Raw genomic sequence first — 12,864 nt, forward strand, 5'->3', positions numbered from 1 at the left:
ATTGCCTGAAAAATCGTCGGTGTTCTTTTTGTCCGAGTTCCTTAAGTAAAAGTATAACATAAGATATACCTGACTGTGGTTAATTATGCAGAGTAACTTTAAGATCAGAAATTATAGAGCGATCGAAAGGCTGCAGAAACGTCGTCGCGTCCGTGACGCAATTCGAAAAATTTATACTTCGAAGAAACGGTACAGTTTCAATGTCTGCCGTCGTACAAAGTCGCGGCACAAATAGTTACCGCTCGTGCGAGAGCGTAGCCGAAAACATTGCCGCCCTGTTTGCGTAGTTGCCCGATTCGATAGCAGAGAGTAAATAGAAAAACAACGACAACAGCTACTGAAAACTACCATAAACATCGAAACGGCAGAAAATAGAAGAAAACACGCGCACATAAATGGTGAAGAGGATTTGCTGAGGGCGGTGTAGTTTGGACACAAAAGGAGCAACAAGCACGTGTGCGATTAAAACGGAATCGATACGATCGAAACAAGAACTAAATCGAACTTTTGTACGGTGCCGTAGCAGGCGTTTCATTGCTCCTTGTTATTCGTTTAGCTGCGCCTGTGAAAACGCGCGAATAAACTCGCCGTCCGCGCTCTCGCCGATCCCGACTAATTTTCCTCATGGGTTTAACAATTTAACAAAGTCGGCGTTATTGTGTCGTCGTTTTGTCGAGTAGACACGGTCATCGGATAGATTGGAAATTTGCTCGTGGCTCGCGCGAGACTCGCACGACTATTCGACTGCCACGCCGACAACAACCAACATCCGACTGCCGAGGACTGAACGTCGCGTCTAGGGAGCTCCATTGGATCTCGCGAGCGCGATGTCTACCTATTGTACCGTCGCCTGTCCCGCGTCACTTTCGATTAACCTTAACCGAAGATATTCGGTGATCGAACGATGCTCCTTCCAAGAATTACCAGCGCGTAATCGTGCAAACCATCGAACTTGACCATGTGATTCTGCGGTCACTGTTCCAACGATTATTACGTACTAAAAGCGTGCCATAAATATCAATTAAATCGCCCAGAATATCTGCGAAACTTTGTAGACAATTCGAATACCGATTGCAAGATCGCGGATTTCCTTCAGATTAGTAACAAATCGGCAACAAATCGATCAGAGAAATACAGAACCGTGAACACATTGGGCGCATCCAATAATTAGATTATAATATTAAGATATTTATCAAGATTAACTCCTTGCTGACTCGTGATGAGAATTTTCAGTAATAACCTGCTGTATACGAATGTTTACCGTTTATTGAATTAGAAAATAAATTCTGCTCTTTTAAGCATTAAAGTGAGAGTAAGCACGCAGTAAATGTAAATACATCTCCTGTCTCTTCCAAGAAATGATTAGAATTGCAGAAATTGTGATCATTGTATCTGTGATAAAAATGGTACAGAAAGTGGTTAAGGTAAAATTGTTGCCGATGAAAAGTCACCAAACTATCTCGAAACAAATATCCCGCCGAGAAAATGCCAACGTATAGACATATTGGATTTAATAGAAGAAAGATTAGTTAGATGGTATAAACACGCTGAAATTAAAAAACAGCGAAACTCGTTTCTGGACTTGATTGGTTGTAATCGCGTGACGTAATAAAATGCAAGTACGAGTATAAGAAACTAAGTGAAGAGTTCGCCTATCCTTCTCGAGCAAGGGATTAACTGAACGCAGGTCAGAAGAGAGAGAGAGAGAGAGGGAGAGAAGGAGTAAAATCCTAGAACGAAAATTCGATTGCTCGACTGTTCGATTACCAGGGAAAATGTGAGGCGCGAGCGCCAATACAACGTTTCAATTACTTGGATGATAAATTAGAAATGCTTCCAGTTTTCCCGGTTCTCGGCTCGCCGATTCGATACCCTCGCGGGGCTACCGGCAAGGTTTCTTGGTCCTTTGCACCAGTTACAACCCATAGCAACCGGTGCACAGTGCAACTTACATCAGTACCGAGAGTTTAAAACCCCTGGCAATCCTTCTCTAACATTTCGTCTCTCGAATGTCACTTATTATCGAGTACACCTGTGTACTGACTGAGCTTCGACGCTGAGACGTTCCTATCATATGATTTTTCACTATTAATTTCATAATTCAATCGAGCATACATATTCACGATCAGAACGTAAATTAATCTATTTGCTTTTCGGCTGATTTTCCAAGCATAGACGATTTCGCGTATTCATGCTATTATAATAGAAACATCCTCTTTGTTTCTACGCTCCTGCAGTGCCAGTATCATTTGTCCTTCGTTCTGCGATGAATCAACGAGAGAACGCTAAGCGTAATAAAACTGAATGGAAAAAACGCGAACCGCAGACAAGATTAGACAACTATTAATGCAGTATTTGATGAGTTTTCTTTTCTCGATTATCGAAATTGTTCTCCGAGCGTTCGGTTCGTGTTCGAAAGAATAGACGCGTCGGTTGAAAGCTACCGGAGTCTCGAGCGAATAAAAACGAGTATCTCCAAGAACACTCGAGTCCGTGCAGCCAAACTTAACGAAAATGGTTGTTCGAGACGTTGGACGAAAGGTTCTCCAGTATCCTCTCTACTCGTCGAACCTTGCTCCGACGGATTACCAGCTTTTCCGTTCTTTGCCGTTATTTTCCATCATTTTCCGTCCTTTTCCGATCCCGCTGGAACGCTTATAACATCGTTCCTTCAACGATGACTGCGCGTGGCTGCGAAACTGGCTCTCCCCGATTGCTTCGAATCGAAAATCTTGGGAACCCTTCGCTCGTCAATCGAGCAAATAATCGAAGCTTTCGAGAAAAAAAAAATCCGATGGATAACGACCGAAGAGAATAGGTAATAGATTTTTCGCGAAAAATCATTCAAATGTCTAGTGTATGTTCATCGTTCAACGGAATAGAGCGTGACGATCTTCTCTCGTATAAAAATAGCAAGTTTCAACTCGGTCGGGTAATTAGTCTACGAATTATCGGCCATCGAGAAAGTCGATTGAGAAATGAAAACATCGATGGTCTCGCTTGCATCCAAAACCAGCAGTTTGTCCATTGTTTCGCGCGAGTTTTTGAACTTTTTTTTTGGACCACAATCGAACTTCTCATCTAGTTGTCGATGCGACACCGTAGAAAGACTAGGTCACCCTAAAACGATTTCGGGCGCGACATCGTGAGGTCTGTTGTGAGGCGGACAAAAATCATTCCTTTGTCAGAGAATAAAGAATCCATGGAATTAAATGTTACGCAAAGAGTACGCCTGGATAAATGAGCAAAACGAATGAACGTACATCTAATATTTGCAAAGACCGATGCTATCTCTCTGCGAAACCTACGAAAATCCAATCTGCCTGGCCGTCAACGTGTTAAACGTAGAACAGTCGAGTTTTGCTCGAAAACCGGAAAATGCGCGGTGGAATCGAAGCGAATCTGATCAGATCGGACCGGTATAGTTGCGAGTCGACGCTTGTACAATTTTTAGGAGAAAAGTTCGACGGCAACGTTGGTAATAGTGGTAAAAATCTCATGCGGTAGCATCTCATAACGACACTGGCTCCTATGAAATAGCAAGTACACTCGACCGCCTTTGAAACCGGTAGAAAAAGGCCGGCCGAGCGACAGGCCACTGGAACACGCTATTAAATAGGCCGAGCAGCTACACGGGAAATGATTAATCGTCCGTCGGCGCCGAACCGCGTCTTTTCACCCCAAAAAATTGCGAACATGACAAATGCGATCAATTGATATTCTCCTATGGCCACGATATTCTGGCCATAGTACGGTTTCCTCCTCTCCCAACCCGTTCAGGAACGTGTAACGTCAACCGGCGTGGAAAACAAATTCGCAGTAACCGTCCATAATTTCAATTTAGTTTTCTTCCGATGGTGTAATGGTCACGTCTACACGTTTCCGTGGAATTATTTTCTCGGGAACAAACGGTTTTTTTTTTGCTCAATTTATAACATGCCCGCTACACGGTTTCCAATCTTACGTGTTTTTCCACGGTTCACTTATTGCAATTTCTGCGAGGAAACTGCTATACTATACGAATCCATTTTGTATGGAAACTTGTATTTTATGTGGCATCTACGTTTTTAATGTACATACCTAACTATTCCATAATTTCTACCTAAGATTTTTGTGTACTCAATCATTTTTTAGCAATTACATCAGTTAATTTATCTATCTCCTATCTAGCTCATTCTAATTTGGAATATACTATGGAATAATCAGTATTAAAATACATTTGTTTCTCCTATGTTATACTAACCTACATATTGAATTACTATCAGAGGATTAACATGTTTGATAGCTGCACTAACATTATACATATGTAACAATCATATGCTGTATCATTATTTTATAAAGGAATTAAGATGTAGAACTTGGTAAATGTATTTGCATAGATTACCCATAATGAGCCTAAGGAATGAAAAAGTAACTTAAATCTAGCCTAATGGAGATTGGAGTTATTCATAATTCAAGAATTTCTCTTCTATAGGCAAGTCGATTGGTTACTATACAGATTTCTTTCCATCGCAGTTTCAAATAGAGGTTATGTTGTTGTTTGCACTTTTCCATTCTTATCTTTTATTTAACTGCAAAGTACTGTATCTATTACTAGCACAGAAAATGCAATAACATTTGTTCCAATGTAGTATTGTAAACACTATCGACAAAGCAATGCAGAGTGCGACAAACTATAAGATATGTATAGCGCTTTAAATGCCTTGAAAGTAAACAGCTAGAACCAGTTATAAAAGAATGATAAGAATAATATCTATGGTCTACCAAACCGATCTATCCCTCTTAGAATTAAGATGCAACAAGTTTCTTTGTAACATTATAATGTTCAGACTACTAAGTAATTAATGCTTGTCGTCAAATGAGAATGTGGTTCCACAACATAGTTGTAAGAAAATTTCCTGAACACATTTAGCTACTGCTACGATAATACAAACAATACTTGCATCTGTGCTAATGAAAACACTAAACTGAACAAGGTCTAGAAATGAATATGCATTTTGTAGCCAATAACAATATATTCCTCTTGGTAAAACTCAGAAGCTTTGCGCTTGAGAGAACGGAGGAAGCAGTTTCAGTAAGCATTGGCATAGATAACATTGGGTGTACTCACTCTGTGGATAGTAGAGGATCTAGGAAGGATGATACTGCTGGTAGAGCGGGTAGACACGGTAGTGGAGGACCGGTAAATTCCGGTAGGATGCAGGAACATCGGGCGGCACAGAACTCACGTAGTGGCCGTGGTTTCTGCTGATTGTACGCACTAGTACCGCCGTACACGTACAGTTATCCGACGAAAATTGGATGGTACGTAGCACGTATATCCAAGTGGTCGAGTATCACGGTATTCACGATATTCACGGCACGACACGACACGACACGACACGGCACGGCACGGTGCACATCGAGGCGAGGCTAGGCGAAGCAAGGCACGACACACAGAGCACGTTACAGAGCCACTGAAATGCACGGGACATGTAGAAAATCTACGTGTTGGAACGATCGGAAAATCGTGGAGGCACCACCTCGGGAAGGCAAGAATCTTGAGAATAAGTGCGACGGCGGGGGCTACGGATTAATATGGCCGTCCCTCGTTGACACAGAGTTTGGAGTCACGCGTGATACGCAACGCCGTGGAAACGCGTAAACCAGGTTGATCAGGGTATTGTCAGCAAGAGAGAGGCTCGTTCGTGTACGACGCGCACGCATTTGTTTCACTCGCGACACCAAACACACACCACCCGCGATATCCTACGTGCAGCTACTCGCTTCCCGTGGTCATCCTGTTGTATATTTTCCACGCGAGCTCTCCAGCCTTCTCCTTCTCGCCCGTTTGTTCTAGCCTCGGCTGTTCCTGTCCGTGGGTTCCTCTGACGAGCACAACTCGACGTTCAACCCCTCGGCTGGGTTGCACGTTCCTCGCTCGTTCTCCCTCGTTTCTTTCGCCTCTCTCCCGTTCCTCGTCGTTTTCGTCGAATACACCGAAAGGAGGGATCCAGCGAGCACCGCGCTCGCGTTCTTAAAACACCGACAAATTCCTCGCCGTACCGTTTTCTCGTTAGAGCGCACCACGAGGGTCGCGGAAGCATTCGAGCGATCGCGTTCTTTTCACGCTTCTCGAGGACGTGACGCGGCCTTGCTGCGAACGACGTCAACATCACCACCGTACGCTTTCATGGCGGCCATCTTTTCCGAGATACGCGAATCGCGGAACGGGAAACGCACACGCGCGTGTGTATATCCCGCACACATGCACACACGTGCCATTCGCTCGCGACTACGTACACACAATATGGCGGTCTCCGACACCAACACCTATAAACCAATGCCAGATCCGAGGGAGACACTTGTATGCACGCATACATATACGACTCGACCGTGCCAGCCTGGATATTTTGGATGGCGAACAGCTAAGCCGAACGAACGGACCGTAGAACGAGGAACGGTTCAAGTTCCTTGTTCAACGGAGAAACGTGGCGCTGCTGTCTCCTCTCATACTCTATCTTCCTCTTTCTTTCTTTCTCTCGCTTTCCACGATGCTTCACAAATCTTTCCAGCCAATCGCGGCTCGATTTTTAACGTGCAACTCGTTTCGCGAACTAGGTATTTCTTTAGTTATTTCATTCTCTTTCATCCAAGCTCAAATTCAACTTTACTCCTATCTCTATGCCATCCTATTTTGTCCTGTTGTTCACCCCCTCTTCCGTCGTCCAACGATAGCTAATTCAACGCGCGTTTAATCAAATTGGTTTCGCGTCATCATTGAACTTTTCAAAAAGAATATAATAATGTCCTTTTCATCACAATTTTATTATTTATATCAGTTTGAGGTAGGTTACAAAATAGTTAATTAACAGTTCATTTTGTAAATGTTTACTCAGAAGTGTATTTGTTACGGGCAGTATTAACATCTCTTAATCTATAAACATTGTATGTATCAAATTCTCTTACAAAATAAAATTTTAATATATAAAAATTCAATACAGATTCAAGTTCAACATTTTCTATACAAACTATTTGTGTAAGGAAAAACCTTCCTAAGCCTTAGCACCTTTGTTGGATAGTGGATTAATCACAAAATAAATTAGAAATCTTTACTGCACGAGAAGAAATGCAATGGCTTCCGTTATACCCGTTGAAATACAGTTACATTCGTAGAAATTTTGATATGATGATACGCTCAGCATATCTACTTTCACAAGAACATCGGCAACATGTAGTAAAAATCGTTGGATATTACAACTTTAGAACTTCATTAACGGCAGCGACGATCTTGCTCGCGCTGATTCCGTATTTTTCCAACAGCACGGCTGGGGGGCCAGAACGGGGCACTTCCGGCACAGCCAACTTTTTAACTACAACGTTTCGTTCCAGGGCAACCGCCGACAAGACTGCGTCACCAAGACCACCCTCGGGATAGTGATCCTCGACAGTGACGATCTTTCCACCCACTTCTTTAGCGTTCTTCACGATCAATTGGGCATCCAGAGGTTTGATTGTGAATGGATCGATAACTCGCGCGTTTATCCCGACTTTAGACAGTTCATCGGCGGCTTTGAGTGCTTCGTGAAGAGTTACACCAGCTCCAACGAGGAGAACTTGATCTTTGGCGGAGGATTTCACTACTTTACCCTTGCCGGCAGCAAACGGTTCCTCGTTTTTGTACAAGATTGCCGTGGCCGGGCGTGATGTACGGATAAAACAGATACCCTTTGTGTTGGCTGCCAATTCGATTGCACGTTCTGTTGAAACAGCATCGCTGGGATAGAAAACAGTGCTGTTAGGAATCGTCCGGAACATTGCAATATCCTCCAGACCCATTTGCGAGGGACCGTCCTCGCCGATAGATACGCCACAATGAGATCCCACAAAGTTTACATTAGTTTGCGAAATAGCACCCATACGAATCTGCAAAATTAAGAATGCCGTGCAAGTTGATTGTACACCTTCCTTCAATATTGTTAACAAACAATTACCTGATCAAATGCACGGGTGAAGAAAGTAGCAAAGGCAGACACAAACGTCACTGTTCTGTCTCTGCATGCTGCACCTGTAGCAACTCCTACAAGGTTTTGTTCAGCGATGAAACATTCAATGAATTTCGTTGGATCAACGGTCTTAATTTTTTCTGCGTACGTAGAGTTTTTCGTATCACCGTCAAGGGCGATCACACGAGAATTATTTTTCGCCAGCTGTAAAATAAAGCAGTAAGATGTATTCAAATACCTTGCATCTACTATCATTACTTTCAAAGAATAAACAAACCTTAGCCAAAGCGGTACCATAAGCCAATCTTGTCGCTACTTGTTCTCCTAATTTGTAACTCGGTGGCGAGGCCAACTTAATATTGCTAATATTTACTGCCGGTGCATCGTCGACCAACGGTTTCTGAGGATGCAATGCAAGAGGTCCAGGATTCTTCAACATTCCATTTAAGTGCTGTAAAGGAACAATTTTCAATAATTTTCGGAATACAATCAAATTTTTTAATAATATTTTTAAAGTGTAAAATCGATTTTTTACTTGAATAACTTCGTTAGCGTTAGTCCCAAGTGGTTTGCCATGCCAATTCTCAAGGTCTTCGATGTTGGGGAAATATTTTCCCTTGAATGTTTTTGCTAGAATAGCAGTAGGACGTCCTTTTGTGTTTTGTGCTTCGTGGAAAGCCTACAAAATTTTACATTAAATTTTCTGGCCACGCGATTAGTCATTAATCGCCTAAACATACCTTAGCTAATTCTTCAACGTCATGACCGTCAACAACCAAAGCATTAAATCCAAAAGCTTCGAGCCTCTTGCGGTAAATTTCCATGTTGTGCTGAAGAGATGTAGGTTCGCTCTGACCTAAACGATTTATATCGAAAATGGCACAGAGATTGTCCAACTTGTAGTAGGAACAAAAATGAAGAGCCTCCCAAATCGAACCTTCCGCCGATTCGCCATCACCGATTAAACAGTACACGCTGGAAGGAAACGTTGATTGTAGTTTTGTCTTTCACGGATGCAAAGAAATTTCTAATATAATTGCTGTACCGATAATTGGATTTATCGAAATTCTTTCCAACATAGGCCATTCCTGCCGCCACGGAAAGACCTTGGCCCAAAGAACCAGTTCCCACATCGACGAAGTTTAGTCTTGGAGTCGGGTGCCCCTCCAAATCACTGTCAATTTTCCTTAAATTGCCCAACTCGCTCGCTGGGAAAAGACCAGCTTCAGCCCATGCTATAAATACGAAGGTAATCGGTAAGTGTCGTATAATTTCCGCGATTAATACGTATTCGTTTTGTATTGTAGATGCACATGTATGCAGGACGTGATATCATTTGACACACGTGTACACTTTACCTGCGTAAAGGATAGGAGCTGCATGACCTTTGCTCAGAACGAATCGGTCGCTGCTCGGATCGCGTGGTGCCGACACTTTGTAACGCATCGTGTGAAAGAATAAAACGGACATTATTTCTGCCATTGACGAACATGATGTCGGGTGACTGTGAACAAAGGTAAATCATACGTGATTTTGTGACTACGTACGTAGAAAAACTTTTTGAGATTCAAAAAGTTGATACATCATTAAAGATCATTCAATTATTCATAAGTCGTTATCATCGATTCGTAAAAGTGATAATGGGCTAGTGTCGGTAGAGGTCATGGAGTCATTTATCTCGATCATACGATGTTAATTATCAAAAGACTAGAGCACAAAAACATGTACTTATATAACGCACCAACTACTTGTAGAAATTGTAATGATCCTTAAAATCTGGTACAATTCAGCTAGATATCATTAATCGAATCGAATCAAATCAAACCGCGAAACTCACACAACTGTAACATATACGTAAAAACATTGTGTCTCCGAAACACGCTTCAAGGTGTAACATGTATCTGTGTAATAAAATGGAACTACAAGAGATGTGTACATTCTTCGAAGGACTTTGATCAAACTTCTTCAGCCTACTATATGTAAATAAGAATACTACACGCGCGTACGTTAATTAACATAAATTTCGTATTAATTAAATAAACACCGACCAACATGGGACGATTTTTTTAACAAAAATGGATAGAGACTAATATTGGGTTTTCAAGCTAACATTAATAAAGGTTTTTCTAAACCCTTGAACATATTGTTCATCGGTCATTGATTTTCCCATTCCGAGAGAACTACATACAAATATGTGTGTACGCGCAATACATATGTAGTATACAATACGAAAGAATTGGCGCAACGCGGTTGGAGACACGTACATACATTTTAATACCATTTTCATAAATACTCAACCGTTACTGATATACTACTATATTGCTATACAACCTTGATTTCCGCTAGGTCAAACATTATTTCTTATCAAAGTCATGTATAGATGAATACGTGTTCGACGGGATGCTTTGATCGACAGTGTTCAATTTCAGAACGTGCCGACAGAATTTGAAAGAATCATTAAAATTCAGAAGAAGTCGGACCGGTGATTAAATCATTTTCAAATACAACTACAGCAGTAAGAAATAAGCGATTCAAAAACACGAACAAAAATTTAATTTGTTTTGGTTGATCGTACCCACTCTTTGATGCCTCGGTTGCTTGGATGGATAAAATGCGAAGCTTGGTCGCAATATCTTGGAGTTTTTCCATGTTCGTATCGCGGACCATCGTGAACTAAAGCAACTACTCTCGAAATCGTTACCGGCTGAACGTTCGATAGCGACTGAAGTGTTGGAGCCTGTGGCGGGTAGCGGGTAGCGAGTAACAACCACTGCCCCCCCCCCCCCCCCCCCTCCCTTCTAAACCCCCTACCAACCCAAGAAGCGATTACTGGGGATTTCATAATCGGTGTGTCAGCTAGGAAAGGGTAACCTTCTTGAACGTGTTGAACAGCGCTGTTAAAAAATTACCTCCATTCCTTCGATAGGAAAATACCAAGCCTCTACCAAGACAGAATTACACTAATGAAACACGAGAATCAAGATGAACGCGATGCTGAAAATTGTCTTGTCATGGCTCGTGTTTTTTACGAAAATAATAAGACGTCACTGTTTTATGTACTCTTTAGCGACTCTCCCGAAGCCTCTAGGCAATGTACATTAACATCATACACATGTAACGAAGTTCCGCGGTAGAAAAAAAATGGAGGGGGAATAGATGAAGCAGAGAAGGGGTTCGTATGAGGGGAGATTCATCCGTTGTACTAGACGGAGTCCATATCATAGTACTATATAGTTTTAAAATGAAATCATTATAATGTGTCCATTTTAAGAACGCTAGGTTCGAAACTAAGCGCGGTTGATATCATTTGTGAATTCATTTGCCGGCTCATGTATTTGTGGGCCTTCTAACCGAGTTATCTATTATGTCGGAACGGTTTCGTAAAATGTTATCGGATTCAGTTATCACCGATGTAAAAGCAAAAAAAACGAAAGTATGAGAAAAAGAAATATTCGAGAGATTTCGTCCTTTCGCTTAATCAATTCAGTCAATAAATGTATATACTAGTTTGTCAAGTTAGACGATAACTTCGATGATAATTTGAACATTCGATGATTTTAATCGTTTTACTGGGTCGTTGTTACGTAACGATAGGATCGCATATCGTGTACCGTTCTTCCTATCGTGCACGTGTTGGAGATGCCGCGATGCCGCTACATGTACCAAATGCAAGATGCAGTTTCTTTGAGAATATTTACGACTACGTCGCGAGAGGTAGAAACCTTAAACATGTCATATCAAAGTATGTTGATTCGTTTATTGCATCTAGCGGCAAACATTGACCCAAGGTGTGATACAACCTTCACTTTGTAGTTATAAAACTTCCGAATTTCTTCAATTGATTTTTTAACCCAAGCAAAGTAAACATTATTGTCACTTTATAAGTAATTAATAATTATTCAAATAATTGTCTCGATTAAATTTATTCGAGTACAATTTATTCTGGCTATACGATTCCTTATTTACATAAATATTATACATATACATTGTATAAATATTCATTGTTCAGAAGAAATCCTATCTAATTATCTGCATATTTGCCACTGTCGGTGTTATTCCGCTTTCTGATGAATACATAAACATGAAATGCAACTAAATACATATTAAGGACTACCTTGAACCGCCGCGGTTCGCGAGTAGTGATCGTGATGCAATGAAACGTGGAAAAAGTGGCGTGACACCGAGTCTTCCAACGAATCATTAGAGAGCACCGTCTGCAAACGAGTCGTTACTATACCGTTAGAAAAATATTTTACATATAACATGCCAATTATTCTCGAATTTATGAAATCATGTATCCCGTTCATAAAATAAAGCAAACACAGAGTTTGTTCTTGAAGTAAACGTCGCTGCCGTTGATGCAACTAATGTGCGCTTATCAAAATATAATTGATGGTTTGTTTCTACAACCCATAGTTAAGTTTTGCACGAATAAAAATCGTGCATTAAATTACAAAGAAATTATTCAATATACGATCGATCGATTGAGTGGAGCCGATTGTATAAATTATAAAGAATAAATGTTAATGCACGTACCCGGATTTACTGGCTTGCGTCGCTTCGATCGAATGAATTCTTAACTTTGTCGCAATATCCTTCAATTCTTGAATGGTTTTCGATTCCGGTTTGTGATAGTTGGCCATTTTGTTGTATTCGAGAACTTCTATAAGCCTGTTGAAAGCCTGGAAAAATGCCGATGCCGACCACGATTCGTGCTTCCGAGCAACAAGTAGAATTCGCGCAACCACGATAAAAGTAGTATATAGAGAGGACTCTCGATGACTCGAGAATTGTTTTTGTGATATTCGTTAACCATTAGTAGATGGTTCTGCCTCTGCGTCATTGTAGCGGGTAATTTGAATTATAAAAGAAACTAATT

The 12,864-nt window shown here is 41.3% G+C and overlaps 2 protein-coding genes across 4 annotated transcripts in view; both read right to left on the reverse strand.

The window, feature by feature from the left end:
- The window catches only part of LOC144475810 (uncharacterized), a 54,341-nt gene extending 47,981 nt beyond the window's left edge, over positions 1-6,360 (reverse strand). For both annotated transcript variants that reach the window (XM_078192099.1, XM_078192098.1), the window contains exon 1: positions 5,111-6,360. The gene's annotated coding sequence lies outside the window, so the exon portion shown is untranslated. The remainder of the gene's footprint in view (positions 1-5,110) is intronic.
- A 428-nt stretch (positions 6,361-6,788) lies between these two features.
- On the reverse strand, positions 6,789-12,728 carry LOC144476598 (transketolase-like protein 2). 2 transcript variants are annotated; one of them, XM_078193710.1, is made up of 8 exons: positions 12,522-12,728; positions 9,344-9,489; positions 9,031-9,220; positions 8,726-8,960; positions 8,521-8,664; positions 8,263-8,436; positions 7,974-8,189; positions 6,789-7,905 (listed from the first exon to the last, which is right to left on the reverse strand). In XM_078193710.1, the coding sequence occupies exons 1-8, from the start codon at positions 12,626-12,628 to the stop codon at positions 7,234-7,236; spliced, it is 1,884 nt and encodes a 627-aa protein (XP_078049836.1). In that variant the 5' UTR covers positions 12,629-12,728; the 3' UTR covers positions 6,789-7,233. The 2 variants fall into 2 exon arrangements, with proteins under 2 accessions (XP_078049836.1, XP_078049837.1); XM_078193711.1 differs by lacking the exon at positions 12,522-12,728 and adding an exon at positions 10,561-10,721.
- Between the last annotated feature and the right edge of the window lie 136 nt (positions 12,729-12,864).

This window comes from Augochlora pura, chromosome 10 (genome assembly GCF_028453695.1).
Source record: "Augochlora pura isolate Apur16 chromosome 10, APUR_v2.2.1, whole genome shotgun sequence".
Taxonomy (NCBI): Eukaryota; Metazoa; Arthropoda; class Insecta; order Hymenoptera; family Halictidae; genus Augochlora; species Augochlora pura.